Source organism: Polyodon spathula, chromosome 13 (assembly GCF_017654505.1).
Source record: "Polyodon spathula isolate WHYD16114869_AA chromosome 13, ASM1765450v1, whole genome shotgun sequence".
Lineage (NCBI taxonomy): Eukaryota > Metazoa > Chordata > Actinopteri > Acipenseriformes > Polyodontidae > Polyodon > Polyodon spathula.
The window spans coordinates 15,245,188-15,265,326 of NC_054546.1; the positions used below are offsets into that span (position 1 = coordinate 15,245,188).

General features: G+C 34.7%; 1 protein-coding gene across 2 annotated transcripts in view; it reads right to left on the minus strand.

Annotated features, from left to right (window-relative positions):
* The window catches only part of LOC121325932 (probable JmjC domain-containing histone demethylation protein 2C), a 97,954-nt gene that overhangs the window by 48,818 nt on the left and 28,997 nt on the right, over positions 1 to 20,139 (minus strand). For both annotated transcript variants that reach the window (XM_041269010.1, XM_041269009.1), the window contains exon 2: positions 5,004 to 5,168. In XM_041269010.1, coding sequence (XP_041124944.1) covers positions 5,004 to 5,168 — 165 coding nt within the window. The remainder of the gene's footprint in view (positions 1 to 5,003; positions 5,169 to 20,139) is intronic.

Below are 20,139 nucleotides of genomic sequence, written 5' to 3' on the forward strand. Positions count from 1 at the left end.
CCTTAGAATATATATATATATACACATACATACATACATACATACATACATACATACATATATATATATACACACATATATATACACACACACACACACACACACACACACACACACACACACACAGCAGTCATCACACTTATGACACAATTGGTTCCTGAAAGTCGCGTTGTAAGTCGAAGCACAATAATTCGAAACACATTTTCCCATAGGAACAATGTTATAAATTGGGGTTATGTTCCTGACAAATTAAACAGCTGAATGTTCTGCACATGCTTACTGATGTGCCGTAATCTGGAACAGTGTGATTCTCCTAATCATTCTTTCATGTTGAAAAAAAAAGAAGCAAAGTTTGTAAGGTTTCTGAAATACTTAATAAATGTTCCACAGAGCGTTCTGAAAAAAAGGATATCATCCCCAAGATGTTACTGTATATAAAAAAAAAAAAAAAAAAAAAACAATGTTAATCATTTCCTGGGATTTAAAGCATGTGGATTTACTTTGGGTTAGCAGAGGTGAACTGTGCTACACTAGTAAATTATTTAACTACTTTTGTAATGGGATATAAATGATTTGTTACAAATGTATGGATCATGTTAACTATAAAATATTGTGCTGGGACAAACGCAGGATTTTCATGTTCGGATATTCACTCAGTTTAAATATTCATTTGTTTTTCAAAAGGTAGTAAAATCTATTAGATTGCTCTGAACGCAGGCAGAGACAGCATAGCAGCAGGGCAGAGGGCGTGGTCATGGCTCTGTGTGTGTACTTTTATTTTACAGCAAGCCCCTACAATTTGTAACACGTTAAAATAGAAAAATATCCCAGGAGTAAAGAATAAGTTGTGTAGGACTTACTTCACACCAGTGAATTAACGGCAAAACAAAAGGATGCCAAATAGCCGTTCAAGTTAAATAGTACATAAAATTGACACTGCATTTTATTTTTATTTTTTTCATTCCTTGCCATTTCTTTACAGTAAACTATCTATACAAAAATCACTACACAACATTTTCTGGAATTTGGGCACTGTTTAACCGAGGCATTTCAGAATGACGTGCTGCCTTTTTTCTGTCCCATGAGAATCTGGCTTGCTCTAAAGCAGCACAAAGTGTTTTTGTCCCACATGGCTTTCCGTAGAGATCATTATGCATGCGTGCACATAATCTGGTTTGTTTACTTTTTGCTGTGTAAAAGTTTTTCATAGAAACTCAAGAGCTGTGTTGAGCCTGTGCTGTGACAGTAAATAAGTGCAATATATTTTTGTCATTTGTAGCAAATACAAACATCTGATTTTTGTATTCAAAGACACGTCAAAAAATATTAGAATGGTCAGATATTTGTCCCAGCACTAATAAAAGTATAGTTTTATCAATTCAGAACCAACTGAATTCTGTTCACATTCAATGCAATTTTTTATATATATTTTATTCTTCGTAAGAAAACTATAAAATATAGCATTAGGCTCAATGAAAGAAGGTCTGAACATTTGGCTATGTTGGTTTATATTTAAATGATCTTGCATTGCTGTCAAACACTGGGGAGAGAATCAATCATGCATGTCATTTTAAGAAAGTCTTAATATGTCTTTAAAACTGGTATGATTGCAATTGTAAGTTCAGTTTTTAAGAAAGACCAATTCATGTAGTAACATCAAACAATAACCAAGTTACACTTGTAAAGGGCTTTGCCCACTGGATCCGCTCCATCATGCGTTTTTTAGCATGCGTAATTCTGATGCGTCAATTAATTTAACAAGCATGTACATTCTCTATTGCATCTTGCATACGGAGTCTGTAATTTTACACACAACAGTGATGCGTCAATTTTTTAATCAAAACAAGTTCGATTTTATCCTAATGGAGTTCACAAAAACAGCATTCTTCATTTCTCAATGTATAACAATTATATACATTTTTATGTAAACCATCACCAGTCCAATTCGCCCTGTACAGAGTGGCCCCTGGCACTGTCCCCAATGCATTCATTACCAAACACAAAGAAGTACACCCATACTGGAGGTGGGCATGGACATTCAATTAGCTGGTGTTGCTGGGGAGTGTTTGGGCAACTGATGAACAGTTCTCAAAATACTGTACATGGAACAAAGGGTTTAAAATATATAGTATTAAGGGACAGATTTCCTAAAGCATTACAGATAGAACAGAAATGTGTGTGCTAATGTCTCAAGAAATAAAACATTGATACAGTGCAGCACAGTGATAACGGTGAATAAAAAGCAGTGGAATACAACAGAGAGGACACCGGAAGTCAAACGAACACCATATTTACAGCCCCAGCGTGTTCTGGATGCATACCAAGTGTATGGGAGCAGCAATACTGAAAGTCAGTTGAAGGACCTTGTTTAAGCAAATAGAATTAAATCCAAAAACAACCCTGGAAACAGTGAATCACCTTGGCAGGAAGTTGAAATGAACTGAGATGACCATCAAAAATGCACTGCTAGACTAAAGCCAAAAGGGTTGAGTTTGTAATACTTAAAAAAAAAAAAAAAAAATATTACTATCCCTGCCAGGAAAATTGGTATTAATATTACTTAGCATAAGCTCTTAATACTATCTGGGGATATATGGAGCGTCTGTCTGTTCATCCACCAATCTGTATGGGGCACTTGCATTTTTGCATAAATCTGGATAAATTGCTTATCAAATTGTCATGAAACGTGGCAATTATTATTCTATACTATTATAGGCCTAGATCAGGATTCATCAACTGTTAGCTCTAATTTTGAATTTCCAGCAGTGGTGAGGGGTGTACTGTATAGTACCGACATACCTCTTCCACAAAGTTAAATGGTTTCATTTTTCATCATTTTCCTTTAAAAGTAACCCATACTGTAAGATACACGCAGTCTTGCTAGCAAACAAACCACTAACTCAAACCATAAATATTAGTATATCCTGTGACTGGATCTCACTGCTGACTGCTATGTTATAAAAGACTATATGGAACATAAACTCTAACTCAAATTAATATGCACTACAAAAGAACACATTCAAAAAAGAGCAAGGAGTTATGATTCCAACTATTCAATGCACAAAGAGATTAGGCTCCATTTGTCTTAGCTTGTCAATAAGATCCCAATGAAGTCTGTGTTAGCTGTGATAAACAATAAATTATCTTTCAAAGGGATATGAACTTGGTATCACTCAATAGGGTCCTACAGTACACTTTGCATTATTACCTGGTTTACACACAATTGAAACATAACAGCAAATGTTTGATGTGAAAATTATATTAGTTCAGCAGCAATACAGATGACTGGATTTATTAGCTGCCTCCCTTGTGATGTACTGCATTCTACATCCTGAAACTCCCCATCACCACTTTTATATAATATGAAATTCAACAAAGCCTCTATCCTTCGATTCTAAAAGTACCAAGTTCAAGCAGCATCAAGAAGGAAAGAGAGATAGAAAAACAACAGACTGCAGGTTTGTGCAGGGATGCAATAAAATATTTTTATAAAAACTTTGTAGGAAGCTGTCACAGGATTAAATTGTACATGGGATTTACACATTACTGTACATGAATCCAGTCTTTCTGGAGGGCTGGTTACCAATAGAGGTGTGTACTGAATAATCAATTCTTCAGTAGTAATAAGCTCTCAAATAAAAGTTCCTGTATAACAGGTCTAATTAACTTCAAATTAACCTAGTAACAACAGGTTATTTTTACACTTAACAACTACCTTAAACTTTACAGATTAAGTAGCATAATTTATTTTAATAATTTGTAGCCTACATTTAACTGATGGCTATTTCAAAAATCAAATGTCCAGTTGGCAATATGTTCAGAACTAGAATACAGTGTTACATAGAATCACAAAGCCCTTATGTAACATAACAAAGTCCTACATTCCAGGTCGTTCTGGAGAGGTTAGAGTCTCATTCTTCACAATCCTTTAATACCCTGGTTCCCCAAAGCATTGCACAAAAAGCAAGAGAGTAAAACACAACAACGTGGGGCTTAATTTCTCTACACATGGCTGACTATTGTGCTGTACTACTGTAACTTGTCCAAAGTAAACAACGAGATGCCCAATCAACAGAACCAAGAAACAACGCGAGAGGGCCAGCTGTACACTCTTCCACACCAATCGAGTTAAAGACATACTGTAGCCTGGAATGGATACAAGGAGCATGTCTATTCAACCACCCTCTCTCACAGCAATGGGCCACTATATGGGTCTTAATAAAATGGCAAATGCTACAGTAAATGCTTTTTTACATTAAAAAAAAAACAATTAACTAAACACAAAACATATACAGTATGGTGTAAAGCTGCAGTGTCCAACAATTGTGTTAAATTACACCAAAGCAAAATATTTTATTATTGCCCACTGTCTTGCACTGCGACCTGTTTCCCACCAGAAAGTAAGCCTCAGATCCAGTCAATATTGTACTAGATGTGCAAAATCATATTGTACATTACATCTTTATCTGTGGTCATGTTCAAACACTGACCATATGATATCCCAGTATGACACACAAAGCAGAAAACCTTCCTGAAATTAACTTAAAAAAAATATCACAATTAAAACACAAAAAAACCCCACAAACCCACAATATTTAGAGTATAAATATTCTGGTATATTGTCAATGACTTTACTAAAGGACTACTAGTTGGTAAAATTGCATATTGGTAAAATACCAAGACTCACTCCGAGATATGCAAACTTCTTAAAACGGCTTGATATGCAATACAAACACTTTCTTTGAACGCTTTATCTTTAATGCTTGTGCCAGATGGCACTGTGCTGCACGTTATATAATCAAAACACAGAACGCATTTTTTCCGACACTTTAAACTCCTAACAGTTCTTAATATGCATGCACTATAACAAATTGATGGGTAAAAAAAAAGACAAAAATCTCCAGTCACAATATATTTGTCTTGCTAATAGGTTCCTAAATTGAAAATGAGACTTAATTAAAAAAACAACTGGCAGCTGAGAAATGACTGGTTTGGTAACTTACCAAAGCAGGCCACTGAATCTGCTTACTCTTTGTTCCCTGAGGCTGGCTGGTCTCTTTCCACTTCGCCCAAACAAGCTGGTGCTCCAACAAGAAAATCTGGAAATCTTCATATACTTTGACCCATTCACGCTTGTCCCATTCAAGGTCATCAAACTCAACGTAAACCTGCAATAAAATCAAGTTATTGATTAACAAGGGTTTATTCAGACTGCTTATTTATACTCTCACTCACACAGGTAGGGGGAGAAGGAAGACTAAATATTAAGACAGAAACTTTTCTCCGAGTTGCACTATTTTCTTATTTTACTGTTTATCCCTAAATACAACTAAGGCTGCTACCCACTATACGTGATGCGACAAGCGAAACTGTGCAGCGATGTGACAAAATGAATAGAATCTATACTGTTGAAAAGTATCTTTCACACAACAGATTACACCAGGGCGACGCAAAATAGGATTGAATCCTATTTTTTACGATTTGTCGTGTGACAACTAGGGAATTAACCATCTTCACTGCATGTGGTCCAGCAAGGTGAAGCAGTATCCAGAATGACAGAGGAAAAAATAATACTTGCCACTGAAAAAATACCCAGAGCTTTCACAATTATAAAGATACAGATTTGAAAGACAATATATGGGAGTCCATTTCGAAGAAACTGGATAAGTCTGATGTGTATGATTTATTGCCTATATGTTGAAATACCGTCAGAGAAGACACTCATAAGAGTGAGACATGCTTGATCCACCCTCAGGTTTTAAATCTCAACCTGAATACAAACAGAACGCATTTCACAATATATCACCTAAAGAAAAAAAAAAGAAAAAACCACTAGCAGGGGAGAGAGACACCTAATAAATTAATTACATACTTAATATGCCCCACCACCACCAGGCACAATGACCTATGTTAAAAATGTGCCAAATTATTTCAATGGGAATATATTTGCAGTATAATGTTTTTACCAGAAATGGGGAAGAGCAGTAAATTGTAGGTGGCTGTATCCCAGTCTATAAAAAGGCATAGCCACATCAGCGTCATTGAAACCATTTATTTAAAGTACAAAAACTTAAGTAAATAGTGCTTACTGGGTGTTATTGGTGCTATCTTTCATGTTTGTTTATATTTACTTAGTTATTAAAGCTATTTTATAAATGAGATGTACTGCTCTACATTCAACTTTTAAAACTACACAGTTCAGTTCCTACTTTTTCAGTAAATCAAAACCTTTTGCTACTGTGTATAGAAAAGCCCAGGAATTAACATGTGATTAACAGCAGTTTTCACTTACAATTTTGTTGCACAACCACACGGAAATAAGTAGAATCAAGGGTCTGTTGCATAATTCTGCACTTAAAATAGCAAACCTTTGGCCAAGCCTATGTCTGTTGTGCTCAAACTTAACATTCCGTGTTTGTAGCTAAGCAACTTTCTTTGTTTAGCAGTCCATGGACCTTTGACTGGCAAACACATACTGTAGCCTTCAGAAAAAGGCTAAACACATTAATTACAAAAGTGTCTGCACAAAAAAAAAGAAGGCAGCTATTAGAAAAAAAAAAACATGGTCTTGTAAAGCAACAGTGCTTTATGTCTGTGTTTAGGGAGGGACGGAGGGAGGGAGAGATAGATAGAGAGTGTGTGAGTGAGTGAGTGATCACTTTTTTGGACTAGCCTATATCACTATGTCAGTATTTAAAAAACTTTCAGATTGTACGCTGAATAAAACTTCAGATGTATCTACTGTACTTAAATCTCACATTTCATTCACTGAATAGCTGTTCGACTTCATTAAGCACATCAAGTTGTACAGCATGTTTGTATGTTACTTCCCTGCCATCACCATAAATACAAAAGAGCTACTGTCCCAGCACCATGACATGCATTAATTTATTTTACTCACTGACTGCTGCTAACCATATCCAATATTCCTGTTCAGCCTTTACACTTTTCTAGCACACATACTGTCCTTCCGCTTGATTTAACACAAGCAATCAGTGTACCACACAGAATAATGTATATATTTCCTGAATAATCATACATCTATCTTGTCCACTCCACTTGTCCTAAATCAATAATCCAACATACTTTACATATGTTGGTTGGAAATGTTTTTGTAAACAAGTCTGTTAGTAACACAGCCCTGGGTATACAGTAAATACAAAATAGGGTCATATCAGCATAGATATTCTGTCTTAGTGTAGGGATGGTAATTTCATACGTCTAAAACGTATAAACGCTAAAGAAGTGGTAAAACTTAAATATGCTAGACACCGGTCACGTGACAAACGTCACCAAATGCATTATATATATATATATATATATATATATATATATATATATATATATATATATATATATATATATATATATATATTTTTTAGTAATTTAACATCAGTAGGCAGTCGCTTATGAGACTGCTCTCTTGCTACAGTAAGGACGGATATTATATGAAGCAAGGGGTTTGGCAATTGCCTCCAAGTAGCTTTTCTAATTGGTGCAACAGAAAGAGTGACACTGGGGCGGGTTTTATTCTCAATCAACCTGGCGCGTCATTGGTGCACTGTGTGTATATGTCTGTAGTAGGCGTGGTATGTAATCAATTCCACGGCAGGGTTAAACGTTAAAGACAAGCGTATTTAAAATGGCATCTCAACAAAGGAAGCCAAGCGTTTTTTCAGAGTTTGTTCTGTTTAAAATTGCATCCCTAAACAAAGGAAGCAACGTTTGGAAGACAAGTTCAATGCTTCACAGTTTGAAAAGAAAACACTCAGAATTATTGTGGATGGAGTTATTGATAGCAATAAAAAAGCACACATCCATAACAACATTTGCTATAGATTTGGCCAAACACTGGGCGTGATCATGTTATCCCTTATGAGGACAGTGTATGTGAAGCGTGGATTCAGCAGTTTTGAAATCGATGTAAGATTATCCCAATACTGTGCTGACAAAACGATAACAGTGAGGCTGGAAAGACTTAAAGAAAATCGTGCTGCAGCTGTTCATACAAAAAACTGTCAAAAAGGAGAAAAAGCTGCAATTACCACAGACTCGTGGGCCCAAGTGGAAGGCTTTTTTCACTTGAAATTGTTCTGTAAGCTTTTGGACAGAATGGCCGTTTATGTTGAGTACAGTTTTTATTTGTATGTTAGAACTACTGCACTAAAGTAAAAGGACCACTAGAGACACAGTTCAAACAAGCAAGCCAGGAATCTCTTTTTACAATTTAATGTAAAGTTGAGTGGCTATGTGAATTTGAATACTTTACATTTAGTAATACTTGACCATATAGAATTAACTGCACTAGAAGGCAAACATTATACTAATTACTTAATATATTTACTTGCTTGTGTGTTAATTTGGCATTTAAAACAGGACTTGTGGCAATGTTTTGGAGGTTTATGTACACTAGTACAGTATGTAGAGGAGAGTGGCGTTTGATTCGAGTACTTGGAAATTGTAATGCTCAGGTACTCATCTCGAGAAGCAATAGATCTAAAATATCCCACCGCTACCATCAAAAACTGCAAACTTTTAAATCTCTGAGGCAGACTTTTTAATATCAGTCATAGCGCTCTTTAAAATTCCAAAATATTGTGCTATTTTATCCCTGGTAATTACCTTTTCCAAAAGTGAAAAGCATATTTTTTTTTTTCAATGGTAAGCACAACTGGGGGCAAAGTTACTTCTAACAAAAAAAAAATACAAAAAAACATGATAGGTTCCTGTTTTGTTGTTAAATGAACCTTTAAAAAACACACTATTCTAAAAACATTATACTAACCGAAAATGTATTCAATATGTATATTGTATAAAAAAGTTATATCTTCACTAGCAACTTCAATTACAACCATAAATATAAACATTTCGATAAATACTTTGATGTGTAGGCATTTGTTTTTTAAGGGTATATTTGCTCAGAAAATACTAACCAGGGCTGTCAGTATCAGAATGTAATATAAAAAGAGAGTGGGTGAGGGAGTGAGGATATGGTTTAAACATTTAAAACGCTGACATTGCAAAGAGTTTAAACCTTCAGAAAAATTTACCAAAAGCACATCCCTATTTTATGGCAAATTTCCACTGAACAAAAACAGGTGGTCTTCAAAACACAATGATTTTAACAATTCGTTGCAACACACTTCACAATAATAACAAAGCTTTGTGTCTGTGGTTTTCAAGCAATGTCCTATCTACCACTTTACTTTGACGCACCCACTGCATCTGCAATGTTGGTGGTTTCCTCCCACACTTCCACTATGATACTGGTCTTGCTGATAACACTAGCCACGTGTAACAGAAGGTGACAATAAGGCTAACACAACACTGATTTTTAAACAAGGAGTTAGACTAGCTACTCACTGGATTACACTGGCTGCTCAAGTAGTTGTAAAATGCATTAGCAAACCACCTTAACTGGAATGATCCAGGACACAATCAAACCACCTTAACTGGAATGATCCAGGACACAAGCAAACCACCTTAAAATGACAGTCATCCAGCATTACTGCATGTTATTGATTCCTTGAATGTAATGAACATGCTAATAAAATCAGGGATTTGTATGTCCACACGCATCTGCCATTGCCTGGGTAATAAAGACACAATAAAAGATATCTAGAGAAAATACTCAATGAAATATAAAACAACCAACATAAAACAAACAAAATATCAAGTTTTATAAATGATCCTGCCATTTAAGAACATTAGCCTAACCAATGCAACTTTTTTTTCCAGAAATGTAGATGAAAACCTAAATTCTTCATTTCAGAAGCATAGTTTACTACAGCATGTATCTAAAAAGGGCAAAACCTAAATCTCTAAAGGTCTTACAATAATACCGCTTTATTCAAAAGCTGGAGCAAAAAGGCTTGCCAGCTACAGTAACCACCATTCTAGACATCATTACCAGAATTAAACTAATTTGGTTTCGAGAGTGCTGATCAGGGTTTCCTTCTACCCATAATGACTATCTTGGCTCAAAGATCATCAGCCTAAATATAAATGGGAACTGCCTCTGGGCTACAACCCCATCTGTTAATACCAGCTGAAGAATTTGACCTGAGCTTCACCCTTATTTTCTAAAACACTGGAATCAACAGGATACTGTTTACTAATCTTTCAGGTTCAACTACTCCCTCACTTATCTTCAGTCATCTGTTCAGAGTTGGACAGCACAACATTAAAAACACAGAGAATCTCACTTATTGCAATACAGTGGCAGCAGCAAACCAGACAAGAGCAACTTACAGCATGTTCATGTTTTTTTTTTTTTTTTAATCTAGCATGAAAAAGCAACATTTAAATTAAGCCGCTTCCATTTTTTTTTCAGAAATGTCCACCAATTTACATCAAACAAGCAGGATTACATACAGACTTTAAAACAAAACAAAACAAAATACTAAAAACATGGTAACCAGAGGATTAGCAACAGAACTGACTACATTACTGTAATACAAGTCATAGTGCTCTGGTAAATCTCCTGGAGATCAGACATCATCTGCTCACTCATGGTTAATATTCATACATACCAGATCATGCACTGCAGATGAGTTATATATAGTGCTTCTGGTTTTTGTTTAACCAATAAAACACCCCCTGATACCAAAATTGAAAATTGGTGGATAGCCAATAAACACCAGAAAAACTGTGGAAATGGTTAATCAATTCACATTGACTTTACCCTTTTCCCATTAAAAAATAAAACCAACTACAAAAATAATAATAAATACATTTCCCAGTGTATTCAGTACTTTCTACTGGAAAAAAAAACAGCAAACTCAATCTAAATGCAAGAATATGTACTACTGTTAAACTTTCAGAACTGTACAATATAGTACACTGCTAAAATAGAAAACACTTAAGTTAGCTAATAAACGAATATAACCTAACCCAATCAGATTCCCTCTTCTACAATACCTTGACATCAATGTCAACGTACCTTGAAGAATGTCATCTAATCATTATTTCATAGAAAATATACAAATGGCTTACGTTTAGGCATTAATGTCTTTAAAAGAGAAAAGCCTGACTAAATGCAAGAAAATAAACTGTTAAGCCTTGTTGTGACCCTCAGGTGATCACACCCACTCACTGTGTGTGCAATGCTCTTCTGCCCTGTTGTATTAATGAAAATGCACTCAACCACGTACCATCTTTAGTATTGCCTCATTGTAAAAGTGTTCTTTTACGAGATCCTCGGACAGGGCCATATCACACTAAAGTTTTACATAAATCTAATGAACCGCTTAATTCAATTCCGGTATGATCAAATTAGGAACACCTAATTCTTGGTATAAATGGATAAACCTGACTGTATATGCCACACTTACACAGAAATTAATAGTACATACACCCAACTTCTTATTTTACACCCTTGGCAGAGTGTTGCTAACATCATTATGTAGTTATAGTAACCCACTGGTCCCCAGTAGTCTGCATAATAGTTATCAATTTAAACATAAGTGTTCTTGTTTTTACGTTTGCCCTGGTAAGGGTTAACAAATCCCTTGCACAAAATCAAGAGCAAATGTGTAATGAATGCATTAATGGATTTAGATCAGGAAAGAAAAAAAAAAACATGCTGCAACCCCGTTGCTAAGTTACCAGCAGCATTGTCAGTTTTCAAAACTGTACTGTATGTCTCCACACAGATATCTGCAAGAAAACATCCTGACTTTAAAAATACATTGGAAACAGCAGTCACACCAAGAGAAGTTGTCAGGAGTCCCATTTGCATGGTGAAAATCATGAATTGCAGATGCAGCTGTTATTGTCAATTACAGTTAAACAGACTCCCAAGTGTTTGAAGAAATAGCTTCTCCTCGTCATGTTGTTATTGTAGGTTATTTACATGGAAACTGATGCGTTGTCCTTAATGAACACCTATCCTACAGTACCTCAGATTTGTATTTTCATTTGCACTGAACATTCTGAATCTTTTGATACAAAGATCACAAATGCTTTTTCCCCCAGCTCGACTGGTGAGTAGGATTTTGTCAGATTGTAGTCCAGAGGGCTTTAAAATGGAGAGATAAAATTGCTAATTGCTTATCTGGTTGAATGCTTATCAATCTCCCATATTTTTAACACATTCTCTGATTTAATAATGTGCAGCCAAATGAGGCTCTTTGTAGATATTAATGATGCTATAAAATTAACAACTTTCTCTGAGGTTGTCATGGTACTGCATCCAATTTTCTTTTATACCGCATTTCACAATCTCAAGTTAAACTTTCTGTGCCTGTTTGAAAAGGAGGTGAAAGTACTGTACTCTGGACAACGGGCTATGACACTGCTGTCACAAAAGTCTTTCCACAGCACTATGAGAGGGATGTGGCAGATTAGTCGAGATAGGTCAAACCAGTCAGCCAGGATTAATCCCCTTAAATTAATTTGCACAGTAGCCCTGTTACTCAGGTCTGACAAACAGTCTGATGCATTTCCAGATGTACACATTTTGGAATTCACCCTTTCCCCAACTTGATTTTAACACTGTATTTGTCCCCTGGTTTTACCAGATTCGCTCTTGTCAATGACCAATTTATAGCCTATGGGGATACAGCCCAAATCTCTAGCAAATCAGGTTTGTACTTAAAACTAACAGCAAAATCTTCTAGCAAAATGAAATCTTATTTCATTATCATGGTTGTGTGGAGCTTTTATACAGATTCTAAAATATATCACTGCATGCAGTTTAACACAGCATAATAAAATATTACTGTTATCACTGTTGGTTTATTACAAACAAGTGTTAAAGTAACTGAAAATTAGACTTCAATAGTTATTTTTTTTATAGAAATAGATTTGTGAAAACAAGATGGAAAACTGCCATGACCCGTGGCAACATCTGTTTCTGCATTTAATTGCTTAATCTGCCACAAGATTAGAACAACCTCTTTGTTTACCAGGTCTCAAATGGAGTCCCGCCTATTATTACAATCTCTGACCAGTCAGCTTGCTACCAGAGTACAGCATTCAACTTGGATAAGGACACAGAGTAACATGAGGTTATACTTTTAAAAAGAGAGACACCATTTTGTGTCCAAAGCGTAAATCCAGCTGGGGGAAGGGGGCATACTTTAATGGATTTTCATGAAACCTGTAATGCTACTGAAGGAATTGCTCTGCAACCTTCTCTCAAATAATGCAGTCTAATTGAAAAAATGCCTCTTGCCATCCTTAGAAAACCAGTCACTGTCAATGAGAAACATCGGGTTTAAAACCTTGTATACTATAGCAATTGTAAAATGGAAACGAACATCAGCACCTCATATTGTAACAGCAGTCTGTTTTTAAAGATCTGTAAATTAATACCGGTAAATAAATATTTTCCACTATTTCCTAGTCGATACCAAAGACTACTGTAAACAAATATGAATTATGAAACAAATGATAATCTCACCATCAAAGGTTAAAGAAAAAACAGACATTCCCTAAATTTAAGCATTGACCAAAGGCAGAAATGGTTCAGGAAGTTTATTTTTGTATGTTTTGAACATCTTATATAAGCATGGCTGCATCTTAGAAAACTGAACAAGGTTTGCTGTTACTCGACATAGATTTAAAACTTTAGAAAAATCAGTCACACGGCTAATAATCAGAAAGCAGGTGTGATGACTCCAGCTGTGCGAAGCAGTCTCCTACAATGCATTTCCTGTGAGCCTCGTACAAAACCTCCTTCCTAATCAAACCCACATGTCTGCAGGCAAAAATGGCAACCTCAGAAGCAAGATTCATGAGACCCATTAAAAGAAAAGGTGGATAGTTTCCAAGATGAAAGAACCCTAATAAAGCTATCAATATTCTGGTTGCAAAGAATGAATAAATTGACTGAAGCTCTAGCATTGGATTAAATTAAAAAAATGTGTAACACTCTGAGAAGGCTGTCTTGCCATGCAACTGCAATACAAAGGCTGGACAAAGTGCTTTGTCTTCCGGTAATACTACAGTACAACTGAACCCAATGCAAAGTCTTTGAAGGACACACAAGCACACTGATGGCTAAGAATGCTGCTTGCCTATTAAACACTTCACAGCTAGACAACACAAATGTTAATTGTGATTAAATGCAACACCTGGGTGGGAAATGTCAAGATTCTAAGTTCAGGAGCCCCAGTTCTGAGTCCGACTGAGCATTGCTGGCTCAAATTCACAGGGGGTTGGTAAAAAGTAGTAATGAGAAAAACACATCCCCTAACAAAAATAATTTAAATGCAGACTACTACAGAAAATAAGCAGTGCATGTACTAGAATATAGAGAAAATATTATGAATGATTCTGATCTGCTAGTCACAGCACAGCGGATTGAGGTGTACTACACAAACCTGCACTGCATCTGACCTTGAAAGCCCTGTAGGATACATAAATCTAATTAACTAAAAATGAACCAGCTCCCTGTTGACAAATGATTCCTGTCCTCAACAATGCATCAACTGCTGTACAGTATTTCATAACCAAATTTGTGTTGCAAAAATTGACTATTTTATTGTTATTTTTATTCCTTTACAGCAACAATTTTTCGATATACAGTTTCGAGTGACAAACTACCATTCATTTTGGTCTTGAAGTTAAAATGTCCAATAAAATCAACAGCCATTTTTTATTCTTTACAATATAGATGTACTTAAGTATGGCTGACATGTTATTAGTGTTACTGTAGCTGGTTTACCAAGCCATTTTGCAAGTTAATTAAATTTACAATGTTAGACCCCACAGAATAATATCCCTAAAATGACTACACCATTATAGCAGCTTACATTTTTAAACTTCGTGGAGTGGTGGTGCAGTTTTCTCTGCATAAGGAATTAACTCACTTTGCCAAGTCAGCAAGTTAAGAAAACATCAAATGCAATCAATCAGTTGGTCCTCTCCGTTCCCCTTTTAATGAGGAGAGGGGGGTGGAGCTGGCAATGGAAATAAAATGCTGCTCTTCTGCTAAAGGGTTACTGGGAGAGGCTAATGCTTTTCTATTTTTCATATTCCAGTCACTGTGCATTCACTTCATTCATGAGATAAGAGCAGTTATTAAAACTACTGTACATCACCTAAATACATAGGAATGCTGACAAACATTTTAAGTATTAGCATTGACTCGCATGAGAAATGAACAAAGAAAAAAATATGCTCTAGCTGGAAAAAATCCAGCCTCTGTCTAACTTGCCGACAAGAGATATTTGAGACTTCAAAAATACCTGTGCCCCAGATTGCAATAAATAATTACCCCAGGAGATGTCTCTGGTAACAGACTGGTCATTGCTAGCAAGCAGGAAATACTGACACTACTAAAGGCTTTAGAACAGGCTGCTGAAACACTGCCTGGCCAATGGGAGTTCAGACAGCTGTAATTCTGGCCAATGGGTTGTAGAGGAGACAGAGACAGCCTGTCTTATTTGTTGTGGACAGAGAGGAACAAGGAAGCGAGCAGTGTCAAACACGCTGCTATGGCTAATTTTACTAGAGTTACTATTTATTTTTATTCAAATGCTATATATTTGTCTCCTTTTGTGAGAGATCATTTTATTTAATATAAACAGGATAGTTATATGTTTTTTTTTTGTTTGTTTTACCAGTTTGAATGTATTGCTCTCCTTTTAATGTTTCCTTATCATAATCTGGTGTAAATTTATATATATATTACACACACACACACACATATATACATACATATATACACACACACACACACAGAGAAAGTGTCATTTGTGAGTGAGGATAGGCTGTGTATCTGATTTGACTTTTTGTGGAAAGAACATTTGTTTCCTGTAAAGCTATTGTATAGATGACAAAACATATCGGATTTTTATATTTATTACAAGTTTTATATTTGTTCACCTTTCAGTGCGTCCCAATGTTTTTATTTGGTTGAATGGTCCTTTAACTTTGATTTGGCTGAATGTTTCTTTCTTTAAAGAAATGTTAATCCTGATGAAAATTACTTATTTAATACTAATTTAAATCTAATAATTTAAATAATTTCTAACCACATTTAAAAACAGTACAGTATAGAATAGTATACTAAATAAAATTATATGGTCAACCATAACTGGAAAAATACAAATACTTGGTGATAGAATGTATAATAATAATAATAATAATAATAATAATAATAATAATAATATAATAATACTTAAAGTTAAATATGATGCAATCAAAAATACTGATGTAAATAAAAAAATAATAACATCACAACAACGTTGAAAGACTTAATATTTTGACTTTTCTAAAGCGCATATGAACAAACTTTGTACTTTAATAGTTATCAAACACATTGCTTAGTATTTTTTTTTTCCCTCTCAGAAATGTGGTATCCCAGAAACTCCAGCTGACATACAGCTTTGTCTTTAAACTCAAACAAGTGCTATACTACTTAGTGGTAAAAACCTTGGTGTATCATCTCGACCCTAATTTTTACACAGGGTGATTAGAAAGTAAGTTTACAACATCAATGCACCACATCTCATGTGGTAAACTTACTTTCTAATCACAATGTATGTTTTAATTAAACAAATTCAATTGGCATAATTGATAATACTTTAAAATAACTGGTCTCCAGATTCTCTGAATGTTATGGAAATGCTAAGATAACATGAACCACTATTTATACAAAGGATTGTTATACTTATTTTTTAAAAGCATATTTTTGTATCATGAAACACTAAATGCATGTATGCATGAATGCTTAGAAAGCTGATCAGAGAGACTCAACACCAAATGCTAATTACATAGTGAATTCTGATACTGTAAGGTTACTTCAATACAGCACATCACAGATAACTAAAAACCATAGTGTCTAGCACTTAACTTTCTAAACGTAGCAGTGAAAGGTGATACCGATCATGAATTTTTGCCATACTACTCAAAGATGAATATTAAACAGCTGTTAGTGTTTACATCATCAGTTCCTGTGTTTATTTTCTAGCTGGAACACAGGCTTTTTCGAATGTTTAGGCTATATTTAAATGCAATAAATGCTGATTGTTTTCAATATAATATTTCAGATTCAATCACCCCTGCACAGGGTTTTTTCTTGTTAACTCCTTTTTTAAAGTGTCAACAGACCTTGCATTACTGTAGTTCCATGTGACTACTAACATCATTGACTTCTATTTTGCCCAGGGATGTAGCCGCTGGGAAAAATACATGGATATTTTTTCTAAAATTCCACAACTACTTTCATGATGATTTACATATATAACTTGTCACTTTCAAACCACTGATTCCACTGCTAAATCTGCCAGCCGTGCTCCCTCTAAGGCTAAAATGCGTACATTTTTCGCAGTAACTGGCAACAACCTTTGCACTGAGTTTACTAACTTTCGCAAGTTATTATCATAAATATCAACCTCAAATCGAGATTCTAGCCTCTCGAGGTACCTATTATTCTGAGACCATTCTTACAAAGCATTAACATAAGCATATTTGTGGCTGTCTTGCAGCTGATTCTCTGATTTCCCTCTGTAAAAATGCACGTCACATTAGTGCAGAGCTCTCGGGCACCAGCAAATCTACTGGTACAGGGTGGGCGAAGCAGGCCTCTGCAGATTCTGCCTCTATCGATTGTGCTGCTCACTTTACAGTTTTTAACAGGTTGTATAATTGAATACTAAAATTGGTGAAGCACAATCTTCCTGCATTATTTAGAAGTATAAATACTCTGGTAAACAAATTAAAATCACAACACTCACACTTTTTTGTTTTATTTCCCTTTTAAAAAACAACCATTTCAGAATTCATCTCAAGAGTTTTGAAACTGGTAAAAATGTAATCAGCACATTAGTTGAAAATACACATTTAAGTGTACAGTAATTGAAGACATACCATGTCCATTTTTTTGTGAGTTTATTCATCATGTGACCATGTCTCTGCTGAAACTCAACATGGCGACTGCACCAACGAAGAAAAAAAAAAAAAAAAAAAGCAATGTTTTAGTAAGACAGAGCCAAAAGAAATCTGATTATCTATGAGGATGGTTAGATAGCATTCTTAGTTTTCCTGTAATTCGCGTGATCATGTACAAATCAATACCATTAAGTACAACAATGCCAGTCGTAAACACGTAGAGAATAAGAAAGCAAACAAGACGGCAACAATGGCAAAGCTCTGCATTCTACTATGCTGAAAAACTAAGACCTAAGGTACTGCGCTCAAGGCAGAGCTTTCCCGAAGTAAATAAGCTAAATTAATTTCTTATTTCATTATTGTTTAGTTTAATTCTTTCCACGCTATCTGCCTTTAATGAAACTATAATTAGCAATTTTAAACCATGGCCATTTCTTAACTTAATTATATTTTCTGACGACAAAGAAATGAGCTCAAAACTATTTTTCTAGCTATACAATCCTTAAAGGAAATTGATCATTTTACTGTGTAAAGGATGTAGTCGTTACACTATACATCATTGGTTTCATAAAGACATTGTCTGGAGACACGTCTCTTTCTAAATCTTGCAAACACTAATGGAACAACTAGTAGCCCTAAAGATGGTTACAATTGAAGGCAGTGCAGATGCCAGTGTTTTATGTAACATAAAGCAATTTTATGGAGGCCACCAGTTAATCATGCAGTCTATATCTATTCTGTTGTTTGTTAGATTTCTTTCCAACTTGAAACAGAGAATAAAAAAACACAGATGTGTACCAAATAACAACCCAATATTTCAGTCATAGTGAAGGGTGCCAGTATATTTGATATCACATAGTGTACAGTACTTCAATAGATGCAAATAAAAAAATATATTTTGCCAATCATCATTCATGACCGAAATATCTTCATTAATTAATTTAATATAAATAGATTAAACAAAATAAAAAAAACTTGTGCTTTGGTTATTTAAATATATAACTAAATTCCTGTACAAAGGATATTTGCAACCCCTATCAACAAAAAGACTAAAAACGGCACATTAAATGGAGATAGCCCGTCTAGAATATTTTAAAAGTAAGATACGGTTCCTATTGTTTATGCAATGCATAATAAAGTAACATTATTTGTTTACATAATATTACCTCAGTTTTCCCATGGGGCGCTAACCACATAAACCAAATGATCAAGATGTAATCTAAAAATCGCTTGTCATGATTTTTGACAGATAGGTAGAACACATGTGTTACATTTCCTGATGAACCCCAAAGGCTGTATGGTGACTAAAAACAGCTGGTTCAGTAAAACATTTTTACATTGTTTGACGGATTGATATGATCCCAATAAAAAAATTCAGATTCCGCTGCGCAATAAAAATAGTCAGCAGTTGCTCATAAAAACATCAGAACCATTACTGCTGTGTGTGTGTGTGTATATATATATATATATATAAATATATCTTCTTGCTAAAACCTTGATTCTCTAAAAGGTAAAGGAGTTGCAAATGCAAATGAAAGCAGTGATACTGTAATTCAACCAGTTCTTCTGTAGTTCACTATACATAAGTGTCATCGATATATATATATATATATATATATATATATATATATATATATATATATATATATATATATATATATATATATATATATATATACACACACACACACACACACACACACATATATACACACACACACACACATACATATACATATATAAAATTCAATGAGCAAGATTGTGTTTTGATACTGGGAGTTTGTGATCTGTATCTTAAAATGCCGTCACAAACCAACAGTAGCCAAGCTTTGTTTTTTTTTATCTTCATGTTTTTCAGTTGTATTTCATGAAATTTAAGATTTGTGATTACTGCATATAAACTTGTAATAAACTTTTTTTTTATTTAATTATTAAACCAAAATATCTGACTTCCCCTTCATGATCAATCAACACAGTAAACCAAACAAGCATACATGATGGAGGTCATGTCTACAGTCTTTGCAGGGTTGCGAAATTAGCTACAGATGTTCCAGAATCATTAGTGCTTGCTATCAAATTTACATACTAGAAGCACTATGCAACAGATTACAGACTGAATTCATTTGCTGGCTGTTTTCTGTTTCCCCAGTTACACACATAGTGGATTCTAGTTGCAAGACATTTATTTTTTACATTAAGCTTCAAGTGGAATACAGTATGCACATGTGATGTCTTTATATTTACTGTAAATTATTATTTATACTACTGTATACATTAATGAATGTTTTGTGGCTAACT